The sequence below is a fragment of the Syzygium oleosum genome, unplaced genomic scaffold (genome assembly GCF_021117445.2).
Source record: "Syzygium oleosum isolate NSW1041296 unplaced genomic scaffold, Sole_v2.1 Sole_v2.60, whole genome shotgun sequence".
In the NCBI taxonomy this organism is placed as follows: domain Eukaryota; kingdom Viridiplantae; phylum Streptophyta; class Magnoliopsida; order Myrtales; family Myrtaceae; genus Syzygium; species Syzygium oleosum.
Window position 1 is genome coordinate 521,846 of NW_026607544.1, and position 26,567 is coordinate 548,412.

At 41.8% G+C, this 26,567-nt stretch overlaps 4 protein-coding genes and 2 long non-coding RNA genes across 10 annotated transcripts in view; 1 reads left to right on the plus strand and 5 right to left on the minus strand.

Moving 5' to 3' along the window:
• Positions 1–607: 607 nt before the first annotated feature.
• On the minus strand, positions 608–1,099 carry LOC130137078 (protein IRX15-LIKE-like). The gene has a single exon (XM_056307810.1). The coding sequence runs from the start codon at positions 1,097–1,099 to the stop codon at positions 608–610; it is 492 nt and encodes a 163-aa protein (XP_056163785.1).
• Positions 1,100–5,076: 3,977 nt separating this feature from the next.
• On the minus strand, positions 5,077–6,384 carry LOC130137088 (uncharacterized). Its single transcript, XR_008815740.1, has 2 exons — positions 6,143–6,384; positions 5,077–5,495 (listed from the first exon to the last, which is right to left on the minus strand). It is a non-coding gene; the product is annotated as an uncharacterized LOC130137088 (long non-coding RNA).
• Positions 6,385–12,246: 5,862 nt separating this feature from the next.
• On the plus strand, positions 12,247–17,687 carry LOC130137086 (geranylgeranyl transferase type-2 subunit beta 1-like). Of its 4 annotated transcripts, none has more exons than XM_056307828.1 (4): positions 15,354–16,323; positions 16,469–16,619; positions 16,796–16,902; positions 17,151–17,687. In XM_056307828.1, the coding sequence occupies exons 1-4, from the start codon at positions 16,270–16,272 to the stop codon at positions 17,166–17,168; spliced, it is 330 nt and encodes a 109-aa protein (XP_056163803.1). In that variant the 5' UTR covers positions 15,354–16,269; the 3' UTR covers positions 17,169–17,687. The 4 variants fall into 4 exon arrangements, 2 of the variants coding, with proteins under 2 accessions (XP_056163803.1, XP_056163802.1); XM_056307827.1 differs by having other exon boundaries at positions 16,255–16,323; positions 17,284–17,687; XR_008815737.1 differs by lacking the exons at positions 15,354–16,323; positions 16,469–16,619 and adding an exon at positions 12,247–12,281 and having other exon boundaries at positions 16,800–16,902.
• LOC130137090 (uncharacterized) lies at positions 17,265–19,343 on the minus strand. Its single transcript, XR_008815742.1, has 2 exons — positions 19,012–19,343; positions 17,265–17,518 (listed from the first exon to the last, which is right to left on the minus strand). It is a non-coding gene; the product is annotated as an uncharacterized LOC130137090 (long non-coding RNA).
• A 370-nt stretch (positions 19,344–19,713) lies between these two features.
• LOC130137084 (disease resistance protein L6-like) overlaps positions 19,714–26,567 on the minus strand; it is a 55,322-nt gene continuing 48,468 nt past the window's right edge. The window contains exon 5 of the mRNA XM_056307821.1: positions 19,714–19,797. The gene's annotated coding sequence lies outside the window, so the exon portion shown is untranslated. The remainder of the gene's footprint in view (positions 19,798–26,567) is intronic.
• On the minus strand, positions 19,944–25,446 carry LOC130137083 (disease resistance protein L6-like). 2 transcript variants are annotated; one of them, XM_056307818.1, is made up of 4 exons: positions 24,456–25,446; positions 22,708–23,800; positions 22,222–22,536; positions 19,944–22,048 (listed from the first exon to the last, which is right to left on the minus strand). In XM_056307818.1, exons 1-4 carry the CDS (start codon positions 24,983–24,985, stop codon positions 20,027–20,029), a joined length of 3,960 nt encoding a protein of 1,319 aa, XP_056163793.1. In that variant the 5' UTR covers positions 24,986–25,446; the 3' UTR covers positions 19,944–20,026. The 2 variants fall into 2 exon arrangements, with proteins under 2 accessions (XP_056163793.1, XP_056163794.1); XM_056307819.1 differs by having other exon boundaries at positions 21,316–21,435; positions 24,456–25,443.

Here is a 26,567-nt window from a genome sequence, read left to right on the forward strand (position 1 = left end):
AGGAGGTTTCGACGACAACTATAGGGCGTCTCTGTTCGTACCATGTTTAGAGTAAGGAGATGGTATCAACCCATGATTCAATTGAGCAATTCCCAACTCCTTGAAACAAAATCAAAGACTTAGCCAAATGATTTTAGTTGAAACCATCGTCTACAATTCAGGCATGGGCATTGCGGCCCTCATCGGTACATAGTTGAAAAAGAAGAAAATAAAAAAAAAGAAAAAAAAAAGAGAAAACAAAACAAAAAATACCAACAAATTTTGCAAAATTAAAAGAAAAATGAAAAAATTGTCCACATCAAAACTAACCGCGCGACATAGACCTCATTGGCATCTCTGTTCGCACCATGTTAGAGTGAGGAGAGTGGTATCAACTCCTTTAAGCATGCAACCTATTATTTATTTGTTATTTTCTTTTTCGCCTTTTCCCCTTCTTTATTTATATTTTTTTTATAGTGAAGCGAAATTAAACAAAAAGTTAACTAAGTGCCAAAATAAATATGAACTATAATTTATATGCATGCATCTAAATTAGATGCCAAAATAATATGCAATATAAATCTGAATTTCATGAAAAATTGCACTACTTTCCCTTGGAATTTCAACCTTAAACTTCCTGTGAGAACGAAGTTAGTGCACCTCGTACTTTCACGTCGTAGGCCTCGATTCCCGGGTGTTGCTGCTCAAACCTCGAGACAAGGTGCTCGTCCTCATCAAGGATGACGGTGCGGCCGTTGAAGTTGAGGGCTGTGTACAAGAGGGCCTCGTGGGTAAGGCCGAAAACGAGGAGGTTACAGCGGGATGCAGCAGCGGCACAGCGGGCAACTGCGACGGTTACAGTGGCGAGCTCGGTGGACGTCATGCAGGTGGAGTTGGTAGTGGTGGCGTAGTGGAGGAGGGCGTCGGATATGGAAAGTCGAAGCTGGACTGAAGAGGCGGTGGAGCCCGTGGCAGTGCTTGTGGCGGCGGTGGTGATTAGGGTTAGAGTGAAGGCGGTGGTGAAGAAGGTGATGATGAAGATGAGCCACAAGCGATTGGTGTTTGAAGATGATTGCTTTTGGATTGTGGGATGGAGGAGTATTAGCTTTGTGCTTTTCATATCTCTCTCTCTCTCGACCTCCAATGGAGGTTGATACTAGGCACGTGACCTCCATTGGTGGAGGTGCTCGAGTTCACATCTGGGTAGCACGACCTAGCCTCATATCCAGTCTAAATTTAACAGCTAGTTAATGGTGTCCATGTAAGCGTCCTTGTCGATATATTAAATGGCTAGTTAATAATATTAGCTGCCACATCAGTAATTTTTGTTAGTCTAGTTAACGGAATGATAATATTGAGTCAAATTAAAAAATACAAGTACTATTGAATTGCCAAATGTTTTCGGGACAAAATTGAAAAACAGGGAAAAGTTCATATATCACCCATACTGTTACCCAAAAGCAAAAGAAGATAGGAATCATCAAGATTGTTCAATCGGGTGCATAAGTCAGAAAGCTTATTTAACAGAGAGAAGTCCTATCTGGGAATCATATTTGCAGAGAAATGGAAGTGAATAATGTATGTTTTACCTGTACATTAGATCATCCAATGCAACTGAGTGATGTCAAGTCGCTATTCTGTTAATTTGTTTCAATCTCCCTTATGAAAACTAGCAGAAACGTTTTCTTGCAGATTACAAAAACCAATCTTCCATTTTCACCTCAAATACTAATTTCACAGAAATCTATCCACACTTCGCAACAAGAGGTTTCAAAAAAATCTACACTTTGCACAATCTTATTTCCATAGTTTGTTAGACTCGAAGTTGTAAAATTTAGACCTTTTTTCGAAATGAAGGCGCAAAATGCATGCTCGAAACAATAGAAGACGCAGAATAAATCATAATAAAAAGTTAGAGAACGATTTTTGTTATCCTTCCTACATAATGAAAAATGTAGTTGAGCCACGTAGGAAGCATTAAAAATCGGATTAACTGGAAAATTATCTAGTCACTCTTAAACTTTTTGTACGGATGCTAATTCAGTCATAAACGTTCCAATTTTGCCAATTTAATCTTAAACCTTTACATAAAATTCTAATATTGTCCTTCCAACCACGGTAGTGATTTTCCAGTAAAAATTTATTGGAAGGACTACATCAGAATTTTTCGTAGAGATTTAGGACTAAATTAGTAAAATTGAAAATTTTAGGACTAAAGTGGCAACCATAAAATAAGTTTAGGGCTGATTGGGTTATTTTCCCAAGGATTAACCATCCCATTATTTTTCCTTCTCTTGTAGTCCTTTTAAATATGAGAATCGACAATATACACAAAAAAAAAAAAACACACACACACACACACACATATATATATATGGTATCTTATGGAAAAGAGATATGCGATATCTTTTTGCCCAAATAGTTTCCATTTTGTTAGTAGCTTGAAATTAGTCGGTGTTTTTTTTTTTGGTCGACAAATTTGTTGGTGTTGATCATCACGTTTGTCCACCAAAAGTCACAAAGTCAACTTTCACGTTTGTCCCACTAATTTAGCATTTAGGTTAATTCCAAGTCCCATTCTGACGAAAGCGGTGTTTTAATCATAATGCCATATTCAAGTCCGACCATGTCTTTAATTATTGCTCTGCCTAAACTTGGTATTATTGATGTAATCAGACCAATGATTGTGGCCTCCACGTAGTAAAATGACGTCAATGTACGTGAGATATAATCGTCTCTTCGGCATCGAGAGAAGTGTTTCTTAGCGATGCTAAAGTTTAAGATGACAAATGCCAAAAAATTCCCACTTTTCTTTTGCAAGTTATCATCTTATCATGGAATAAAGCTACCAGAAATCCTTAAAGTTTATCGGTTTTTGCAATGTAATTTTTGAATCTTTTCATCTGTGCGATCAAATCCGTAAATTATGTTTTGTTTATTCACATTGGTACTGGAAACCCTGAGCTTTATCGGTTTAGATGACAAATGCCAAAAACTTCTCACTTTTCTTTTGCAAGTTATCATCTCGATATGGAATAACAATGCCGGAAACCCCTAACTTTTATCGGTTTAGATGTCAAATGCCAAAAACTTCTCACTTTTCTTTTGCAAGTTATCATCTCGATATGGAATAATGATACCGGAAACCCCTAACCTTTATCAGTTTGTGCAAGGTCATCTTTGAATTTTTTTTTTTTTTTGCAATCAAATTCTGGAACTATGGTTTGTTCGTTCACATTGGACATTATATTAAAAAACAAAAGAAAATGCTTATGTGGCCGTTAAATGCCAAGTTGGCTCCATGTGGCTCCTACGTCCTTATCAAAATCTTGAAAGATTAAAGAAATAACAAAATTTGAATTTTCTTCATAGAGGAAAATGACGAAAATTTGGAGCGACGACACCACCGTGAGCCCAAGCCCGCACTTTTCAATAGAAGCCCGCTCAATCGGCTTCGACTTTGGAAGCGGTGGCGGCGGCGGCGGCGGCGGCACTGGGAACACTGAAGACCTTCGTTCCACAGAAGATCAAAGCCTGTAACGAAGGAAGCCAGTGGTTTGGAGGGAGTGGAAGAATCTCATCTTCCATGTAACCAAAGAGCGTTTTTTTTTTTGTTCTGAATCGAACTCACATCTTCATTTGCACCCGAATTCATCTTCGATCGACCGACTGGCAATGTCTTTCCCGAGCTTCTGTTCTTCCGTGAAACCGAAGAGCATCGTGACTGTTTTTTCGCTGATTAGATCGTCTTTAATTGGAGCTGTACGGTTTTATGCTCAGGCAGCGAGAAAAGAAGGTCAAATTGAGATTTTCAGAAATGTTATGCGGTATTTGTTTTCGAATCATAATTGCTGATGGGTGTTCGCCGAATTACTTGCGATGGAACTTGCTTGTTTGACTGAATGACGTTGTTTTCTTGAACTGTATGCTAGGATATTGTTTTATGCTTGATTCGGATATTGGGAACGCAAATCAAGCAATTTGAGCACGGATGCATCTTCTCCAATTCGAAATAGAGATGAGCTTCATTCCCTCTGTTCAATGTTAATATGCATGCGATTGTTTGAAACAAAGTCTGAACACAATCTTTTGTTGGATTTGTAGGATCGTTACGATCCTCAATGACCTCACAAATTTTCCAAGTATTTGGCATGACGGGGTATGCAAAAGAGGAAATTTTACCTTAGACTTTTTAGCAACAGCACTCCGATGCATGTCCGAAGCTCTTCTATTCATACACTAGAAATAGTGGCGGTCAATCTACAAGTGTGAATAACTCAAAGTAATCATCTTTTACATCCCCCAAATATGAAACTTAGCATCAACATTAAAAGAATAAAAAGAAATGCTGATTTGCATCAGCCACCACTTGTTGTATGAAACTATTTATGGTTGATTACTAATAGCTAAGTCTCCTAGTAGGTCGCATGTTTTGAATGGAAGAGGTCAGATTATGTCATGTTATGGAATTTTGATTACAGTTACTTTATGGTGTGTACATTGCTAGCCAAACATTGACGAGGGGGCTCACTCTATGGAGATTGAAGTTGTTACTATCGGATAATCTCTGGTATCAAATGTTCTACATTGTTGTGACTGAACTATGATTCAGACATCAGAGCACTACAAAACGAAGATGGATCTTTCTCTTGGTATACGTGGGGAGAAGTCGATACTTGGTGTCTTGTCCTCGTCTTTGATCAATTACAATTTTTGTGCTTCTTGAGGATGTTTCTTAACCATATGGTGTCTTGCGATACTAAAACGGTTGGATTCGATAAATGTGGATAAGGCTGTCAGATATATAGTGAGTTGCAAAACTTTGGATGGCGGGTTTGGTTGCACTCCTGGTGCAGGGTCTCGTGTCAGATAACCTTATGCTGGAGCTCTTTCGCTGGTTTCAAATATCTGATTGGTGCTTAGTAAGTCATGTATCAGCTTAAATACATGGTACTCTCCTAGTTATGTTGGTGAAGAATTCCACTCTAGGTCCTATCTAACCAGTATTGTATATCGTTTTAGAGTGAGAAGGAAACCTGGGCTTTTGGCAATTAAATGTGGCACCATCCACATGATGGTGGATTGAAATGGACACAATTGAGCAAAAGAAATCAGTACGTGTTCCAATGACCACATCCAAAGGATAAAACCGAGTCGCCACAGTAGTAAGAGGACTCATCTTAGACGTGAGAAAGTAGGAAGGAATTGCTGATGTCACAGGAGAATTAGGCATAAGACAATGAGGCACTAAGGAAGTAAATTGAGATGCACAACTGCCTGACCAAGTACCTTGCTACAAAGTGTCTCATCTATCTCTCTTCTTTCAGTTCAAATCAGAAGATCGTTGCAAAAACGGATGCTTCAACATAAAACAAAGCCGTGTGTACTTTGTCCACCCGATTGTCCAGTCGGTCACGCAGTAATTTGACCTGTGGAATCCCCAAAGCTCTTGGCTGCACCCATGAAATATATACTGTCCACTCAACTTGATCGATTATGCCCTCATTAAGATGAACCTAAGTTGAGATTCTAATGATTAGACTACAGAATATCGGTTTTCCATTATGTATGCTAGAGCAGAGAAGGTGCAAGCAATTACAACATCCATGTATTTGCCATTACGGCGTATGCAAAAAACAAGGAAATTGTACTCTAGATTTTGAGCAACAGCACACTGATGCATATCCGAAGCTCTTCTATTCTTACACCAGAAATAGTGGACGTCAGTCTACAAGCGTGAATAAATAACTCAAAGTAATCATCTTTTACACGCCCCCCAATAATGAAACTTAGCATCAACATTAAAAGAATAAAAAGAAATGCCGATTCGCATCGGCCACCACTTGTTGTATACTTTATGGTTGATTAATACAAGCTAAGTCTCTTAATAGGGCGCAAGTTCACAGCAGTCACTTCAGGCACATTTCGTGCAGCCAACCCACAAACTTCTAGCCCCTTCAACCATATGCAGCAGACCTCAAATTCCCAATGGAAAATACAACTGCCCAAAATATGAAAAAGACAAACCTGGTTATCCCATTTAATTCTGTATGAAGGACCGAAAAGAGAAGCATTGTTTGCTTCATTTTCAATCATTGAGAGCTCCTCACAGGCAATAAAGAGACAGTGGATACTCATTAAAGAGACCATTATATATACTTACAGACAAACTCTTCATGAGAAGATGCTCAACATCTTGTGTAGAAAGCTTTGTACGCTCTGCATCAACATTCATGGGAATGGCTCGATCCTCAGATGGTCGACTCCGAAAATTTACTTCGCCGTTCTCCATCAAAGCTGTAATAAACTCTGTTTCCCAAATTATGCAACTTCCTAATATTAATTCAGCTCACAAATACACATAATTCTTGTAACACTCCAACTAACAGATGCACAACACGCCGGCACATGATTACACGCAATCGGAGCATAGCAACATATAACTAGACTAGGCTTTCCAATAGTCAAACAATTGCAAAAGAAAGCAGACCCCTTATACAGCTACATTACCACATGAAGCTAGAGCTCGAGCTCATGCTTAACTACGCAAAGATAAATCACACAAATTACATTCAACTAAACACCAACCGCCACACCACTCGCGCCTGTTCTTCAGCGATTAGCTGGTGATTCCAGAGCTTGAGTTCAGGCCCATGCCTCCTGCGACTGATGGAGTTAATGAGGGCAACCATCGGAGCCTCATGTAGCACCAAATTCCTCCAGCTGAGCGGCAGTGAAGATGAAAATGTGCACGAGAGTGGAAAGTGGCACTGAAGAAGGACTTGAAGGTCACGGACATGAAACTTGAAGCTCGTGGACGACGGAACCTGGGAAATCGTGCATAATTGATGTGGAGTGACCAACTCGATTAAATTTGATTATTATTTGAAAAAAACTTTTCTCCTTTTCTCTTTCCTTGTTTTCTTCTTCTTCTCTGTTCATCTATTCTCACCATCATTGGTCACTCTGCAATGCTGGCCAACACTATACCAGAGAGCATTTTGTCATCCCTGGTGTGGTCCCATCGTGCCTCACCTTCGTCACTCCCAATGTCGAACCCTTCCGCCTAGCCATTGCTATCGGCATCGTTCCATCAAGCCTCATCAAGCCCCCCCTCTCTCTCTCTCTCTCTCTCTCTCTCTCTCTCTCCCCCTGCACGCGACCTTCAATTGATGGTGGTGCTCGAGCACAGATCTGGGTCACACAACATGGCCTCATATCTGAACGCATAATTTGCGATGTCCACATAGGTGTCCTGGTCGACATATTAAATGACTAGTTAATGGTGTTAACTGCAACATCAACAATTTTCCTCAGTATTTATTGAGTCAAATTAAAAAGTATAAGGACTAAATTGAAATGCAAAAGTTTCTTGGACAAAATTGAGTACTAAGGAAAAATTCACCCATGCTATTACCCAAAAACAAAAGAAGAAAGTACGAATGATCAAGATCGTTGATTAGGTACATAAGTGAGAGAGGTAAATTAACAGAGAAATGACCTTCATGGGCACCATATTTGCAGAGAAATGGCCTTGAATAATATATGTTTTACGGCAAAAGTACACCACAAATGCCATAACTTGTGTACGGCGATCACTTTGGTGCCATAACTTTTTTTCGGATCACTTTGGTGCCAACTTTTTTTAAAAACGATCATTTTAGTCCCAATGCTGACGTGGCTCGCCGAAAATCCGATGTGGCGCTGACACGGCTCGCTGGAGAGGTCCAGTCATCTGGGTCGCGACGGCGAGGTCCCGCCTCGCCAGATCCGGCCCTCGCCGACCACTGCGCCCACCACCACCGGCCCTTCCCGGAGGTGGTGGCTTGGCGGCAGCAGCGGCGACGGCTCCCTCGCCGCTGCTGCAACCTTTTTTTTTAAAATTATTTTAATTATTATTATTTTTCTAAAAATTAAAAAATTCGAAAAAAAAGCCACATAGTTTTCACGTGTACAAGTCAGACCATTTTTTTTTAATATAAATGCCAGGTCAGCTTTTTGGCCGGAATTTTGGCCGGAGTCACGAAAGTGATCTATTTTCCTCTGACTTTGCACCAAAGTGATCCGAAAAAAAGTTATGCCATCAAAGTGATCGCCGTACACAAGTTATGTAACATCCTGAATTTCGACCTATTTCCGGAATCAATGAAATAGATGTTATTTCTCATTTCATTTTAGTAAGTCTCGCCCGGAACTGATCATTCTCGGGATACTAACCTTTAGGGAATGGCTACCTAGGGAAATGTACGTGGACCTAAGAACTCGATCATGAGTCGACCTTCGGTGACGATCGAGGTCGCCATGACTCGAATAACCCTAGGTCGATACGCGTAATCCCTAAACAGCCGCCCGTTAGTAAGAGACCCTAAAATTGAGATTGGGCGATTTTGATCGCGAAATTGGATCCGGACTTGGATGTCGATTTTCGAGGTCGTGCGCGACTATTTTTACGAGGATGACGTCATTTTAGTGTGGCCAATGATGTTTGGGGTAAGTACGGTCGAAAAATGGAATTTCGACCCAGAACTCAGAAATTACAGTTTTGCCCATGTGGGCACCGAGGCTGGATTCGGAGGCCGTTTGAGGTTATTTTTCGCGGCCAAGGTCATTTTGGGGTGGCCACGCACATTTAGAGTGGTTTTGGCCAAAAATTGGAATTTCGACAAAAATTGGAAAAATAATATTATTTTATTCCCGGAACTTCGCAGTCGATTTTCGAGGACTTAGAAAGTGAATTTCGCGATTCTGACGCCATATTATGTTGGCCACGCACATATGAAACACGTATGTGCGAAAATTGGAATTTCGCCCCGGGACCGGAAAATTACGACTTTGCCCCTAGGCCTATTTTTGGGTATTCCGAATTTTGGAAATTAAATTTGGGGATTAATTGTGGATAAATATCAGTCCCAAAATATTGGACCAAAATGCCCTTGGATATTTTGGCTTAGGAGAATATTGGCCAAGTAAGGAGGGGCAAAATTGGAATTTGGAAAGTTTGGTCAAATTTGATTATTTAAGTCAAGAAACCTTCTCTCTCTCTCCTCATTCCTCTCACTCTCCCTCCACGGCAGCCCCTCCCCCTCACAGAACCAGTTTCCTTCCCCATCCTCTCCCCCATACCGATTTCCCCTTCCCCTCTCTCGGCCGCGTGGACGCCGATCACCGCCGGGAGACCGTCGCTGCCGCCGTGTGCCACCGTGAGCCGCCAGCCAGCCGTTCCCCCTTCCCGCTCTAGCCGAGTTAGCCTAGAGTTTGGGCAAGTCGCGATCTAATCCCTATTTAGGACGTCGGGTATTTTCGGACTCGTTCGGGTATGGTTTAGAGGATTTAGACGGTGATTAAGGTGTCGATAATGGTTTTTGGTGGCTGATCGTGGTTGTTGATGGCTGATCGTGACTGTTAGCGGGTGTTGCGGGTTGGATTAGACGTCGGGAAATGAGTTTAGGCAGTTGGAATTCGGTAGGAATCGGTTCGGGTTTGAATCCGTGAGGTTCGGGGTGAATCGCGGATTCGCGGTTACTGTACCTTCCCGGTTTGCTATTTTTGTAGAGAATTTTGGGTGCCGAATTTGAGGAAATTTTCTTCATGAAAGTTTCTTCCAACATCTTTAAGTATGACATAATTTAATTTGGGAATTTTTGGAAATCATTTGATGCCATTCGGAAGTCCATCTTTGGACCGAAATAAAACTGCCCGATTTACTGTTCACCCGACCTTCGGGTCTGTTCGAATTTTTACAATTTTTCCAGGCCTATTTTCAAAATACTTCCTTCACCAAAATTGTTGGGGACATTTGTGGCTATAACATATAAAAATTTCAAGGCTTTCCAAAATGATTTGGATACTGAATGAGTTGTATTTTGATGGCCTGAGGGGCTGTCCGAGCGAACCGGATTTCGTCTGACTTTGAGTGTCAAAACGAGGTGTTTATGGTTTGAACTGGGTTTCTAGTTCTTCACGGAAAATGTTCATTGAGATGTTTTGTACAACATATTAAAATTTCATAATTTTGGAGTTGGTTTACTATTTATTTCAAATGGATTTCTGTCACTGCGCAACTGCCCAGTTTGGACCCGATTTTACATATTCTCGATTTTTCTCTCTCTCGAGAATTATTCGGTGTTATCGTGGCATTTTGATGGGTAGTTTGATGCTTGAATGAGCTCGTATGTGTGATTGTGTGGCTGTGAGGTGTGGTGGCATGATTGCGCATTGAGTTCGCATGCCAAGCTTGGGTGTTTGTGTGGTGTTCGCGTGATGAGGATGGGTAATTGTGAATAGTGTGTGCGATATGTGAATTTGTGTGTGTGACCGTGTGTATGTGTGGCCGTGTGGTACGTGTAGAGAGTGTGGAACGAAGGTACGGGAATGTAGGATTGATGGGAAAAGTGATACCCTGAGGCGTGTTCGTTTACGCGGGGTAAGGTCCGTCCCGAGGCGTGTTCGTTTACGCGGGACGATGCCGCCCCCGACGAGGTGACGATGCCCGGCCCGACGGGGTGACGATGCCCGACGTGGGTCGAAGACCGTTGGCCTCGATGCGTTTTACGCGGGCGCGGTAGAAGGAAAGTATGTGTAGGATTCCGTCCTGAGGCGTGTTCGTTTACGCGGGACGATGCCGTCCCTGACGAGGTGACGATGCCCGGCCCGACGGGGTGTCGATGCCTGACGAGGTCAGAAGACCGTTGGCCTGATGCGTTTTACGCGGGCGCGGTAGTGGTGGAAAGGTTGAGAACGAGCGGGATTTGGCTTGACATGTGAGGATTGTGAAAGTGATGCATGGTGTGAGTTAGTGTGCGAGTGTGTTTGTATCGCGTGATGCAGTGCGCGATTATGGGGTAAAATCTGCTAGGCATGGTATGGGACGTGCCCAAGTGGGTTTTGCTTTATAATCGAGGCACGCGCGCGGCTGTGATGTATTGCTGTGGTATGATTGGCGCGTGTATTGATATGTGGAAAGTGTGTGATGGCATTTGTGCAAGAATTGTATGTTGGGATTGTGGGCTAACGTGCATGGTGCGTATGCAGAGAGTCCAGGTATGTGTGAATGTTTGATTGCTGGTTGTGTGGTTGTTTGGTTGCGCATTTGGATGTGTCTGGAATTACGTGATAGCCTAGGTGGGGCTTAGGTTGTGACTTATTGAGATGTGATCTCATGGTTGTTTCAACCAAACCATTTCAGAGCCCCTGCCTGAATGTCGAGATTGAGGTCGACTCGGAGTCGTCAGGTGAGCATATAGCTGCGGAGGATTCAGGTGGTGATGCCGAGGACAGTGAGTCAGAGTGGACGCCTTCGAGAGGGCGTAGGGGATAGTTCTGGGAGGAGGATGCGCCCCATTTTTGGATAGTGCTGACCTAGAGAGCTGATCTTGATATTTTGGTGGTTTGGAGTTTATAGTTCGGTGTGCTTATAAATTATTTTGTGGTTTGTATTGGCGGATGATGTAAATATTTGGAAGTGTAATATATGCTTGGTGGTTTGACGATTTGTTCCTTCCTGGTGTTCTCCAATTTTAATGTCCGGGATTTTTGATTGCTTCCGCCGCGAGTTAACTCTGATGAATCGTTGGGTCGGCGACGTTGTTCCTGGGACGTCGCACTCTGTTCGACCGGAGACGGGATGTTGCGGGCTCGACGGGGGTTCGGGGCGTGACAAGTTATGACACTTGTGGTGTACTTTTGCCTATGTTTTACCTCTAACATTAGTTCATCCAATGCAACTGAGTGATGTCAAGATGCTATTCTTTTAATTCGTTGATATTTCCCTCATGAGAAATGGTTAATAAAACATCCAAGAAGATAGAAATTGCATATCCTTATTTTGAATCTTTTCAATCTCCTCCACAGAAGAGAGATACTTCCCCTTTAGAGCCTTAAACTCTGTCTGCGTCCAAACATGGCCCCATCCGACTTCAACTTCTTTTAGCAAGCTTGAACCTGTTGGGCGGCGACATTTTTTCTTCCTCTTTTGAGAGGCTGGAGAAATAAAAGTTTCCAAGTATACCGAATGCTGGGTCGCCAGTGGTGAGGGCCGCGAAATACAGCATCCCTCACCTCCCGAACTATCTCTCCATTTGGGAGGATTCCGCTCCGCACTTGGCTACCCAGGCGTTTACTGTGGGCGTGATAACTGGGACACCAGAACTGTGTTCTTTCCCTTTGAGAGCTCGGCCTGCCAAAATAAAACCAGAATTAGAAGATTGGGCTTCCCTGTACCTATCATAATGTTTCAGCATTCTTAAAACCAAAGAGTCGGGCGGAGAAGGGGGGATCGCACTTCTGATGCTCTTTCCAATTAAGTCCTACAGATGAAAAATAGTCTCAGAATTAGTATGTCCCAAATGTCGATTCCAACTGCAATAATGATCGAGTTAAATCGATGAGATCGGGAGAGAGGGAGCAGGTGAAGATTCCAAGTGTTGCCATCGCCCTGGATCTAGGCAAGCAACCCTTGCCGTCAAGTGCACTGCCGCCAGAAGGTCCCTGGCACACGGCGGCAAGGATCGCAACCTTGCCTATACCAAGGCTGAGCTTCCCCTCCCCCTTCTCTCTCTCTCTCTCTAGGTTTGTGATTTTTAAAATTTTTCTTCATGAGCATGTCCCCGTTTACTTGTTTTTTTTCCCCATGTTAACGTTTGATAGGAAAAGAGTCTTTGTGTGGCACTAACGTGGGCGGCCAATTCAGCATTTCCATCCGAATTTTTGACGGAAGGATTAACATGAACAAAGAAACAGATAAATCAATGATATGATTGCACCAAAAGAAAGTTTTAGGGACGATATTGCACAAATCGAAAAAGTTCAAGAATTTAGGATCCGTTCGTTTGGCGGAAAATATTCTCCTTTTGGAAAATATTTTCCCGGAAGTCATTTTCCTGGAAAATGTTTTCCCGAAACATAATTTTCTGGTGTTCGGTGACTAATATGAAAAAGTTTCGGAAAATATTTTTCACCAGCGACCGGCGGCTAGGGGTGTCAAAAGTACCCGCTCAAACATGACCCGACCCGACCCGACCCGACCCGACCCGACCCAAACATGAAATTTTTATATTGGGTCGGGTTGGACCTTAACTTGTTTAGGTAATAATATAAACAAGACTTCAACTTGTTTTGGATCTACCCGAGCCTGCCCGAAACAAGCCCACTGGAAACAAACAAGAACCATTTGATCTTCTTGCTCTCAAGGGCCAAGCCCACCCGAAACCTATCATCTTCTTCCATAGCTCTTTTCTCTTTCTAGCGGATCTCGTCTCCTCCCCAGTCTGGCTTGCGCCACCTCCCTCGATCCACCGTCATCATCATCCCCTCCCAGGCATCGAGCTCGAACCAGGTCAGCCCCCGCAAACCCTAACTCCCTCCCGATTTCGTGAATGAAAGCGGGTCCATCGTGCGTCGCCAACCGCTACGTCAGATAGCGGATTCTGAATTGTGGGTCTTTCGAAGTTTCGCTTTTCCGATAGCAAATTGTGGGTTTATCGCTGATGGGTGCGGGTTTGCTGTTCGATGTGAAGCGAATTCCGTGGTGGGTTTCGCGATAGCTGCGGCGAGAGCTCCCTCTCCGCCGTCAAGGTCCCCATCTCCCTCTCTTCCGTACTTTCGCTTCGCGCTGGTCTAGGGTGTCGTTGGTCTAGGGTTTCGCTGGATCAATGCTACTACTGGAATATGGTTGCTGATATGAATCTGCCATTGGTTGTCTCCTTATGTTGTGATTTTCCTCTTTTTAATTGATAATTAGTTTTTTCTGAATCGCAGTGGAGCAAACATGGAGCCAACCCACAATAAAAGGCACACCACCTGCTCCAAGGGACGGCCATAGTTTTACTAATGTTGGTGACAATTTGTTTGTGTTTGGTGGGACGGATGGACGAACCCTCTCGTGGATTTGCATATACTAGACACTCGTAAGTCACATTTACCTTCTCCTTTCGCCCATGGTGGCCATACAGTCTTGTCGACTAATAATCTGTGCATCTTTTCATTATACTTGCAACAGCAGAAGTTGGGCTCTTTTTAATGTAGCTCACGAATATGTTACATAGCTTCTCATACATGGATATCACCAATTACAAGGGGAGAGGCACCGGAGGCAAGGCAGGGTCATAGTGCAGCACCTGTGTGTAGAAGGCTGCTCATATTTGGTGGGTATGGAAAATCTCCTGATGATGAGGATGAAGTAAATTATAATGATCTCTTCATATTGAACACAAGTACATTCTTTTTAAAAGTCGACATTTCTTCTTTGCTTCTAGTCCAAATTGACATCTATTTGTGAAATTTCCCTGTCTGTGCATATGAGAGGTGGGTTTAAGACCTTCCATTTGTGTTTTCCCAAACGATGTTGTTTGTTTCTCGATCGTTGTCCAGGTCTTGTCAGTTGCTTCTCTAGCTTATTTATGCAGCTACTTGGAGTAGAAAATAGACAGGTTCATGTAAACACTCTAAAAAACAATTGGTGTTTCTTTTGTTTTTGCAGCTGCTGTTTGCTCGGGAGTCCTTCGTAAAGACCAAGCCAGCGAAGGAGCATGTGGTCGCCGGATGGGAGCCGAAGGTCAATGCAGCATGAATCGCTGCTTCTGCGTTATGAGCGTTAGTTGAACTTTTGTTATGGAAGTGTGGTTGAGGCTTGAGAGCTCTCTGCCTATTAGTTAAGCCAATAAATGTACCGACTCATCTCACCCTTGTTGGGCTTATTGTTTTGTCAACGAAGCCTTATCAATGTACTTAGCCCCCTTCTGTTCTATCTTTTGTATCATTTCAATAATGATTACTAAACCTCTAAACACGAACCCGACCCGACCCGAACCCGACCCGATTGTGCGATTATATCATGTTCGGGTCTTGTTTCGAGTCGGGCCAAGCACATATATTCATTGTTTCGGGTCGGGTCGGGTATCATGAAAACCCGACCCGACCCGTTGACACCCCTACCGTCGGCGGCCGGCGATCGGCTGGCGGCGGGGGCATGGCCGACGGGCGACGGCCACGCGACTGCGGGCAGCACTGGGCAAGCAGCTTTCACTGGGGCCGGGATCGGCGGGGCGGCGGGCGGCGGGCGTGTCGGCCACGGCGATCCGGCGGCGGTGCATGGGCGGCGGCCGGCGGCAGCGGGGGCGGCGGCGACCGGCGGCCAACAGTGGTGACCAGCGATCAACTTCCTCTCCCACGGAAAATATTTTCCTTCCCATAGGCAATTTTGCCTTCAATTTGGGGGAAAATGATTTCCTCTTTGTGAAAAGAGGAAATTATTTTCCTCAAAACAATGAAGGATTTGGGGGTGGGTCCACCCCCAAACACCGGAAAACGCGGAAAATATTTTCCAAAAAAATATTTTTCCGCAAACGAACACAGCCTCACTATGGCTTTATCCCTCTCGTCATTGCACAACCAGGTGAAATTTGGGTAGACTCAACCGAAGTACAAGCCCAACTATTTATGAAAAGACTAAGTAATGTCTTAGATACGAGCCCAACACATACTTCCCTACTTCTAAACAAGTAATCGGAAGCCCGAAAATTCGGACCGGCCCGACCCTGAATTCAATTGCCCGAAATGGTCAACCCGGTCTTCGGGCCTTTTTTATTTCTATTCAAGCCGGGCCCAAAATTCAGGCTCCACATGGTCAATCTCGAATGGCCCCGACCGGTCCGAAAGTTTTAGTATGTCTATTCATATTTGTGATAAAAAAAAAATTATGAAAACCCACTTTTTTAATTTCAGAAAGGGGAAAAACCTTTGATTCTTACTACTTGCCTAAACTCTTGAAATAAGGAAAAATATATTATGGAAAATATTAGTATTTATAAAAAGTAAGTAACCCAAATTAAAATTAAGTAGGTCTTCCCAAATTGCATTTAACATGGGTATTAGGTATAAAATAACACACGCAATTTGCAATAGTATTTTAAAAAAATTTAACTGGAATAATCAAAGAAAAAATTAAACATACCATAAATCCAATTGCGTCACTTTCGTGCATAAGCATTTAACTACGCACTTTCGTGCATAATCATCCTTGATAACTGGTAAGTGCTAGTACTTGGATTTACAAATTACCAATTTACAATTGAGATCGTTGCTTTATCGTTTTATTATCGATAAGCGGACTTATTTGATTCAAAAATTTTGAAATGAAACTAGGGCATGTTAAATTTATAGGATCATTACGATCCTTGATGACCTCACAAAAACTTCATAATCACATGCTTTTGCACTTGACTTGCTGAGTTCTTAGGTGGCATGTGTAAGATTTAATTCCATGTTGATAAATATGTAGTTCCTTATTGATAAATGGGGGAGCTCGCTGGCGATAAACATGTCGAGTACATTTTGTCCGTTGAAAAGGTAGGTATGAAATTTTACAATTCTCTCCTTGTTCTCTTGTCCACTTCCTGCCGGTTACTGAAAATGATTTGGTTTATCTGTATTTGCTGCTATTCAGCATGTTGGAGTTTACTGATTTGAGTTTTTGGGGTTGACTTGCACTTAGAAAAAAGATAGTTTTGAGTCGGTGGTAATGAAGCACTTGAGATTGAATGGAGCATATTGGGGATTTACCACTCTAGATCTTCTTGGAAAACTTGACACTGTGGATTCAAATGAAGTTGCTTTAAGGATCCTGCAATACCAGCACGAGTCTGGTTTGTACGTCTTGGCTTCTTTTTTGCGATTACCCATGAAAAACACGCAACTAACAGAACCTCCACTCCACATTCAATCGAATATTTCTTATTTGACAGTATGATTAAGATTTTAGCTTGGATTAACAAATTCCATCTATTACAATGATGACCACGTCTTAGGGCTGCTTGTGCAGGCAGCTTTGGTGGAAATATGGGACGTGATCCGCATCTGCTGTATACACTCAACGCTTTGCAAGTTTTGGCCCTTTCTGACAAGCTAGATGTTCTGGACATCAATAAGGTGACAGATTGCATCCTTTTGAATAAAGCATCCTAGATTTGCAAATTCTTACCATTGATGCAAGTTCCTCGGTGTTTTTTTTTTTATGTTTTTAAGTTTTCATCATTATGAGAGTGATAAACTTACCTTAGGCTCTGTTTTGCATGTAAGAGGTCAGATTATGTCATGTTACGGAACCTTGATTACAGTTACTTCATAGTGTGTATATTGCTAGCCAAACATTGACAAGGTTCTCATTTCTCATATAGCCACATAAGGCTCACTAATTCCGGAGTAGAATTACGCATAAAACAATGAAGCATCAGGGAAGTAAATTGAGATGCACAACTGCCTGACCAAGCACCTTGCAACGAAGTGGCTCATTTTGCTCTCTTCTTTCAGTTCAAATCAGAAGATTGTTGCAAAACGGAGAACGGGAACGTGGGAGTAATCATTAAGCTACAAGATCTGGTGTTTCTGCTTCAACAGATAACAAAGCCGTGTGTACTTTGTCCAGCCAATTGTCCAGTCGGTCATGCAGTAATTTGACCTGTGGAATCCCCAAAACTCTTGGCCGCACCCATGAAACGTATACTGTCCCCTCAACTTGATCGATTATGCCCTCCACAAGATGAACCTGAGTTGAGATTCTAATGATTAGACTACTGTAAAATAAGGTAAATGCTTGAATATCGGTTTTCCATTACGTATGCTAGAGCAGAGAAGGTGCAAGCAATTACAACATCCATGTATTTGCCATTACGGCGTATGCAAGAAAAGGAAATTGTACTCTAGATTTTGAGCAACAGCATACTGACACATATCCAAAGCTCTTCTATTCTTACACCAGAAATAGTGGCGGTCAGTCTACAAGCATGAATAAATAACTCAAAGTAATCATCTTTTACACCCACCCCCAATAATGAAACTTAGCATCAACGTTAAAAGAATAAAAAGAAATGCCGATTCGCATCGGCCACCACTTGTTGTATAATACTATTTATGGTTGATTAATACTAGCTAAGTCTCTTAATAGGGCGCATGTTCACAGCAGTCACTTTAGGCACATTCCGTGCAACTAACCCACAAACTTCTAGCCCCTCCAACCATATGCAGCAGACCTCAAATTACCAACGGAAAATGCAACCGCACAAAATATGAAAACAACAAACCTGGTTATCCCATTTAATTCTGTATGAAGAACCGAGAAGAGAAGCATTGTTTGCTTCATTTTCAATCATTGAGAGCTCCTCACAGGTAATAAAAAGACAGTGGATACTCATTAAAGAGACCATTATATATACTTACAAACTCTTCAGGAGAAGATGCTCAACATCCTGTGTAGAAAGCTTTGTGAGCTCTGCATCAACATTCATGGGAATGGTTCGATCCTTAGATGGTCGGCTCCGAAAATTTACACCGCCGTTGTCCATCAAAGCTGTAATAAACTCTGTTTCCCAAATTATGCAACTTTCCAATATTAATTCAGCTCACAAATACACATAATTCTTGTAACACCCCAACTAACAGATGCACAACACGCCGGCACATGATTACACGCAATCGAGCAGTCCACACAGAAGCATAGCAACATAACTAGACTAGCCTTTCCAATAGTCAAACAATTGCAAAAGAAAGCAGACCCTTATACAGCTACATTACCACATGAAGCTAGAGATCGAGCTCATGCTTAACTACGCAAAGATAAATCACACAAATTACATTTAACTAAACACCAACCGCCACACCACTCGCGCCTGTTCTTCAGCGATTAGCTGGTGATTCCCGAGCTTGAGTTCAGGCCCATGCCTCCCGCCACTGATGGAGTTAATGAGTGCAACCATCGGAGCCTCGTGTGGTACCAAATTCACAGCAGTCACTTTAGGCACATTCCGTGCAACTAACCCACAAACTTCTAGCCCCTTCAACCATATGCAGCAGACCTCAAATTACCAATGGAAAATACAACTGCCCAATATATGAAATAAACAAACCTGGTTATCCCATTTAATTCTGTATGAAGAACCGAGAAGAGAAGCATTGATTGCTTCATTTTCAATCATTGAGAGCTCCTCACAGGCAATAAAGAGACATTGGAAACTCATTAAAGAGACCGTTATATATACTTACAGACAAACTCTTCATGAGAACATGCTCAACATCCCGTGTAGAAAGCTTTTGTGCGCTCTGCATTAACATTCATGGGAATGGTTCGATCCTCAGATGGTCAACTCCGAAAATTCACATCGCCGTTCTCCATCAAAGCTGTAATAAACTCTGTTTCCCAAATTTTGCAACTTTCTAATATTAATTCAGCTCACCAAATACACATAATTCTTGTAATACCCCAACAAACAGATGCACAACACGCCGGCACATGATTACACGCAATCGAGCAGTCCACACAGAAGCATAGCAACATATAACTAGACTGGGCTTTCCAATAGTCAAACAATTGGAAAAGAGAGATAAATCACGCGATTACATTCAACTAAACACCAACCGCCACACCACTCGCGCCTGTTCTTCAGCGGTTAGCTGGTGATTCCAGAGCTTGAGTTCAGGCCCATGCCTCCCGCCACTGATGGAGTTAATGAATACAACCCTCGTAGCCTCATGTGGTACCAAATTCCTCCAGCTGAGCGGCAGTGAAGATGAAAATGTGCACGAGAGTGGAAATTGGCACTGAAGAAGGACTTGAAGGTCACGGACATCGAACTTGAAGCTCGCGAAGACGGACTTGAAGCTCGCGGACGACGGAGCCTGGGAAAGAAGAGACGACGGTGAACAAAATTGCCCTCGTTTTAGTCTCCAGAAAATGTCGGCCGGTGAACATTCGGCCTAGTCCCGATTCGATTCGTGATCTGAGACTGACTCTGTCTCTCTCTTTCTTTATTTCTCTTCATTTTCCCAGTTCTGCAGAAGGAAATGATACGGTGAGTTTGAGGTCTCTTGGGCCTAAATTTCTCTTAAGAAAGGCCACCCTTTTGTTATTGGACGGTGAGGGATGTAATATCCCCCAACCTCACCACCGAAGTTGACACACACACGCACGCAGCATATGGAGATTCCAAGTAAGATGGGGAATTTTAATAAAGATTGTCCCTGGTTGCACGTTTTAGAATCGGTTCATTGTCTATCTTCACTAGAATAAAGCAGAAATAGAAAGCAAGCGAAGCAGAAGAAACAGCGATGATCTATGGACAGGAAGAAGGCTCACCGTTTTCTGCAGAGGATTCCCTGTTTCTGTTTCGGAGTCCGTTGTTCCAATTTCAGAGTCCGGGGCTTCCTTTGTTCCATTCAGAATCTTCTCTCTGTAAGACTCCCAATATTCGAAATGAAGATCTGAACTAATTTTGAGTAACTTCTCACAATCTTTTATGTTTATCAAGCACTCATTCGGTATTTTTGAGTTCGATGCGTAAAAAATCCTTTCCATTGATCTGCACCCATAAATTCCCAACCACCGCAAAAACTCTAATTCGTCAATGCCCTCGACAACCTGCAGGCTCGGGCACTGGTCAATCTTTAATTGTTTCAAGTTCTTCAAGGTTGACAAACCGCCTAAGCTTTTTAATGAAGAGCACTCTTGAACAGAAAACTTTTCCAATGATTCAAACGTACAAACAAATTGAATATCCTGTACCTTTGGGCAACTTGACAGAAGGAATTTTTTAAGCATCTTTAGGGGGCTTGGGTCCTCATTGCTTGCTGTTGTACTTGACGATCTCGGGATCGATGACGGATCGTGAGGAAGATGGACTACCCGATCGAGTTGGGAAAAAGAAGTACTACATGTTATGTGTATCGTCGATGCATCAAGAATCCTTTCCATTGATGTGCACTCCTCGATTTTCAACCAATACAAATACTCTAATTTTTCAATGCCCTCGACAACCTGTAGGCTCACGCATCGGATAATACTTAAATACTTCAAATTCTTCAAGTTTGACAAACCGCCTAAGCTTTTTAATGAAGAGCATTCTTCAACGTAAAATTCTTCCAATGATTCCAACGTAGAAACAAATTGAATATCCTGTAACTCTGGGAACCCCAACAGAACGAATCTTTGAAGCATGTTTAGGGAGCTTGGGAAATGGAAGGCTCCCCTCCAATGATCGATCAACTCGGGAGCTTGTAGTTCATTGCACCCCAGCTCCTCCGGAAGACAAGCCAACCTCTCGGAAGATTTGCAGTCCTGAATACGTGATCTCTCCGACGATTCTAAGACATCGAGTAATTGAACATCATGTTGCTCGTGCACCTTGTTTTCTCTCAATTTTCTCGAACTTGATGAAACAGTCTCCTTTTCCGATGGAGGAAGCCCGTCGAGGTGTACTTGTTTTCCTCGAGTGTCGTAGAGCTCTAAAACTATCAAGTTTGATGGAAGTTGTTTGAAAGTTGGTAAGTCCAGTCCATATAGAGTAATTTCTTTCAGCCGAGAAAGGGAACCCAACTCAATAGTTGGTGCGCGGACATTTGGAAAGCAAAAGCGCAGCTTGCTTAGTTTGAATAACTTCCCGATCCACCGTAAGTCGCAAGTTTGAATTATATCTGATCCGGCCATTGAATGAGAGCGATCGGATAGGTTCAGTTCAACTAGATTAGTAAGATACGAGAGGTTAGGGACAGTCAGCAACGAAGTAGATCTCAACACTAAAGTGGCCAAACTTTTGGGGAGCATCGGCAGCTCTTGTATCCCATTACAACCATCCATGTCCAGTGTTCGGAGTTGACAAAGCTCGCTCATTGTGCTGGGCAGTTTTTCAATTGGTGTGATTGATAAATCTATAGATGACAGCTTTGCTAGTCTACCAATGGAATCTGGTAATCTTGTAATTCCTGTGCCTGATACATCCAGCTTCGTTAACGACTCTAATTTCGAAACTGAGTCGGGGAGTTCACTCAAGCCACCGCATAACTTAAGAGAGAGGTGCCGCAAATCCCATAGCTCTCCAATTTGTTCAGGCAATTTTCTAAGTTTGTGGCATAACTCAAGTCTCAAGTCAGTCAGCCACCTCAAATTCCCTATAGAGCAATCAATTTCCGAGAAAGACAAACTACAACAAATAGTCAACTTCTCTAAAACTGAGTCCTTTGGAAAGGTTGGTGTCCAATGGATCAAGTCATTATTCTTAATAGCGAGAACCTTCAATTTCCTTGCCCTCTACAAAGCCAATGAAAAATCAGGACGGACAAGAAATAAATATGGATTTAGGCTACCAATTTGTATCATATGTCATCTGATCCTCTCACTAAATGAGAAAATTAGATTATAAATCCATCAAATTTTGTCCTTCATTGAATAAGAAAAATAGGCTAAGAGGGAAACTGGCGTACCTTGATTAGGCTCTTGAACACATCATCTGTGAATTGAAGCCCAGAAAGATTCACCACAACCGCGTTTTGTAGATGCGACAAATTGGTTGCCTCCAAATGTTGATTACGGCGGGCTTTATCAATACGAATATAAGGGTAACACAAATCGATCCATCTCAACTTGGAAAGACAGCCTGTAAAGTCACCTTGGCAGTTTACGTTATACAAAGAAAGAAACCGTATATGTGGGAACCGCTTAATTTCCTCCGAGGTGACAGTTATACGATCCTTTAATGATCGCAAACAGAGTGCTTCAACTTGAACGCCTTCCTTGATCTGCCAATGACATTGAGGAGTAGAAGCAGGAATTTGTCAATATCCCACTATTTTATTTCGTAGAAGAGAAGAAAAAACAAAACAGAAGAGTATCTCCCAAATAAAAAACGTGAATCCTCAATTAAGAAGAGGGTATAAGCAATTTTCTATTCAAATTTAGCCATACTTTACCTCTGTTGATGTTAATCTTAATTCGCGAATGATGTCTTTTTCATCCCACAACCTGGTATGCTCTTGTTTGGCAATTTCCCTTCCAAGATCTCTAAATTGATCGTGCATCCCAAACCTATCATCGTCTAAAACCTCTATCATGCACCTCTTAATAAGGACCTTGATGGCACGCTCCGGGAAAAACTCACGATCTTTCCACATGTACATTGGATTAGTCTTATCCTCACCAATGAAAAAACATGCAATATCCAGGAATATCTGTTGATGTTTAGGCTCTAAGGCATCATAGCTAATCTTTAGCTTTCCCAAGACATCCTCATGAGGTGTTTTCTTTAGCTTTTGTAGCCACTCTTCCCATATTCCTCTTGTTTCCTCACCAAAAAGCGATGAACCTATTGCTTCAAGAGCTAAAGGTAGTCCACCTGCAGTAGACACAATGCTTTTTGAAAGAGTGTAGTAATTGGCTGGAGGAGAGTTGTCATTGAAGGCATGCCTACTAAAAAGTTTGAGTGCGTCTTTGTCGCTCAACCCCACCATTTCATAATCCTTGAATTTATTCTCAAATCCCCTGATATTTAGAACGCTCTTGTCCCTAGTGGTGACGAGTATCTTAGTACCAAGACACAAAGAGTTCACTGGGATTAGATTTTCGATTTGGTTGCCCTCATCAACATCATCCAATACAATTAGCATCTTCTTGTTGCAAACTGTTTCTCCAATCTTAATGATCCCTAGATCATTGTTGGCAATGTTAGGAGCCTCTCTATAATAAGAGATATCAGACAATAATTTTTTTTGCAACTCTAATAAGCCCTTGGTTTTTGCCGTTTCCCTCACGTCATCAAGAAAGCTGCAGTTTCTCCCAAAGCAAGGACATAGTTGGTTGAAGATAATCTTGGCGAGTGTTGTTTTACCAATGCCGCCCATCCCGTAGATTACAATTATCCGCACACCACCACGATTGATGTCTAATAATTTTTTTATGGCAGCTATTTGATCCTCCATTCCAACTAAATCTTTAGTCACTTGTCTTTGTCTTGTCTCGAGCCTATTCACGACCTCATTAACAACCAACTTGATAAGATCCCCATGGCTGCCACAGAGTTGAACAGTTTCAATTGAGAAAAGGTGACAAATTTGCATGTTGACCAACCATCTACTAAGCAACCGTGTGGGAACGCGATCAAGTTTAGGATATACAAAAATTCAACGTTACCCCCAAAGCTTCAGGAACATGATGAATTACGAACTTGAACATCCATTACAAGTTTAAGTAAAAGGAATAGAGGAAGAGAAATGTTTGATCTTTATATCGAGTAGAAGAATCAAAATTTCTGGCAAAAAAGGGTAGAAGAATCAAAATATTAACGTCTGATGAATTACTGTAATAGAAGATTTACTTATTTCTTTCGACGTGGAAAAGAACTTTGCACAGGCAATAGTTCCTTAATCAAGTTCTCTAGCATACAATAGGAATCTTAATACATACATGGATCAAATTAGTATAAAAAAGATGAAGCAAAGCCAAATTTTGTATACGATGGAAAATAGGTGAAAAACGAAATTAAAATAACCCTATTAGGTCATAAAAAATTTAGAAATCTCGTGACTCAACAAAAATAGAAGAAGAATTTGAAACTTTCTGTTTAAATTTAGGGAAATTAGAGTTGAAATATAATTAATAAATTTTATAAGAAGTATGGCCCGATTGTACAAACTAATTTTCGCTATCATGGTTAGAATGTTACCCTTGAGATTCCTCCAGCTCCCATCCCTTGGTGCGATCAACTTCTTTGAGAGCCTGCCGCCACGTCTCTACATCATCAGAGTTGAACTTCTTCTTCTGATCCTCCATCTTTTGCTCCAAATTCAATATGGCTTCGCTGTACAACGTGGTTTTCAGCTTCACGTCATCAGGTTTCACGTCGTAGAAGATGGGCAATATGACTTTCTTATTCCCACCTTCTTTAGATTTAGAGGTGTTCTCCACCATCTTCGCAAGCTCCCAAAGGCACCAGTGACTTGAAGCATAGTTTTTGGAGAAGATGGGTATGTAGACCTTGGAATCGTCAATCGCTCGTAGAAGGTTGTCCCTAATTCTTTCACCCGGTCGAAGATCCTCGTCATCGATGAAAACACGAATCCCAGCATCTTCCAAGGTAACGTAGAGGCAATTAGTGAATCCACGACGAGTGTCGGGCCCTCTAAAACTCAGGAACACCTGATACTCACTTCCATATGTATTGCTTGTGCTCGTTCTGGTCTCTGAGCTCGCCATGGGAGCTCACTTCGCACTTAGCAGGGTCAGCCCTCTCTCTGTGTCTCCAATAGACACTGTTGAAATACTTTCTAGTTTCTACTAGCAAATTCGCACAAAGCCTTGCGGTCCTCGAATGTTAAAAGCCTTTATTACATTCTTAATGTGAAAAGCTTTCTCCACCAGATCATCCTCCCACAAAAATTTACGAAAGGAGAACCAGGGCGTTATATTGGAAAAGGAGAAAAGGGCTGTTTATTATAGGGACGTGTGTATTGCGGGACTCACGGGATTTAATTGAAAGTTCAAAGCGTACAGGCAACTTCGGTGGAGCTTCCAATTTATAGTCAATAAAGTTAATAAGATGGAGGACAATAATGGAGGTGTACCTTTTTAACATGCCCAATTTCTTTCGAGTTTCTTCTTGGTGCTTTTCACTCAGTCCTTTTGAACTTTTGAATTTAAAAAATTTTGATTCTGAAACATTAAAATCATTTATGATTATTTTGTAGATATATCTATAGCTGGACATATTTAAAATCCCAATTCAGTATCGTAAATTCACAATTATCTATATAAATGCATAATAACAAAATATTCCTAAAGAATAGCCATTTATTATGACACATGGAACCCTGCATAATTAAAAAAATCTCCTTTATACTACAGAGAATTGGATTTGCTGCATTCACCTCAAAAAATGCTCCCCTTAAGCCACTACCTAAGCATATGGTTCCTACTCACTATGAAATATTTATTTTGACCTTTTCGTCTTAAAGACTTACTTTTTATTATAATTAATTTTAACCACTCAAATATTATCATAAAATGCGACTTTATATTAAAAAGCATATGATTGTGCAAATCTTTTACTTTTACGCAAGTGGACTATCTATAGGTGAGCAAATGCAATGATGGCCTGTCAATGGCCATGCTGCCACTCCATCGCGGTGTTGCTTTGAACGTGGAAATAAAAGAAAGAGAAACCACGATGGTCTTGACCATAAGAGATGACTTTGCTCAGCTGAAGAAAGGGAAAAGCAGATTAATGACGGCCATTGCCGATGTGGCCCAAAAGAGGAAAAGACGAAGAAAGTTACAATGATAGTGTCTTCTTCATTTTGGCGTGTTTTATTTACGTACGTTTTTCGTGGCGTTATTCGCTGTTTTGACTTGTTGACTAAATTGGTGCAGTGAACAAAGTAATTGATGAGAGGATGACTTGTCCACATTTTTTTTTATCTCATTTACAACACTAGTATCCAAATCATTCGACTCAATTAACATTGATTTATATGCTCAAATCGCTCCATCCACGTGCGTTAGGTTAGCTCCATTCACAGGATGGCTAGCGAGACACTCTAGGGTAGACACCGTGATCAAATCTGAACAAAATGTTGTTTCAAGAATAGCATTCAAAATACACATAATGCATTCATGACAGTTTATACGAACCCAACTTTGCACAAATTATGTACAAAACAACAATCCTTCCAAAGTCATGGCAATCGTATGCCATAACTATGGTCATCTTCGATACGCTACTTTATACAACTTCGCAACACCTTATGGAAAATTCATACAAGGATGTACATCCTATTCT

Coding starts and splice junctions, on each gene's coding strand:
- LOC130137078 (XM_056307810.1), bottom strand. CDS start 1,099: ATGAAAAGCACAAAGCTAATACTCCTCCATCCCACAATCCAAAAGCAA.
- LOC130137086 (XM_056307827.1), top strand. CDS start 16,270: ATGGGGGAGCTCGCTGGCGATAAACATGTCGAGTACATTTTGTCCGTT. Junction 16,324..16,468: donor ACATTTTGTCCGTTGAAAAG/GTAGGTATGAAA, acceptor ACTTGCACTTAG/AAAAAAGATAGTTTTGAGTC. Junction 16,620..16,795: donor GCAATACCAGCACGAGTCTG/GTTTGTACGTCT, acceptor CTGCTTGTGCAG/GCAGCTTTGGTGGAAATATG.
- LOC130137083 (XM_056307818.1), bottom strand. CDS start 24,985: ATGGCGAGCTCAGAGACCAGAACGAGCACAAGCAATACATATGGAAGT. Junction 22,537..22,707: donor TAAGATTAACATCAACAGAG/GTAAAGTATGGC, acceptor TGTCATTGGCAG/ATCAAGGAAGGCGTTCAAGT. Junction 22,049..22,221: donor TGTTCAAGAGCCTAATCAAG/GTACGCCAGTTT, acceptor TTGGCTTTGTAG/AGGGCAAGGAAATTGAAGGT.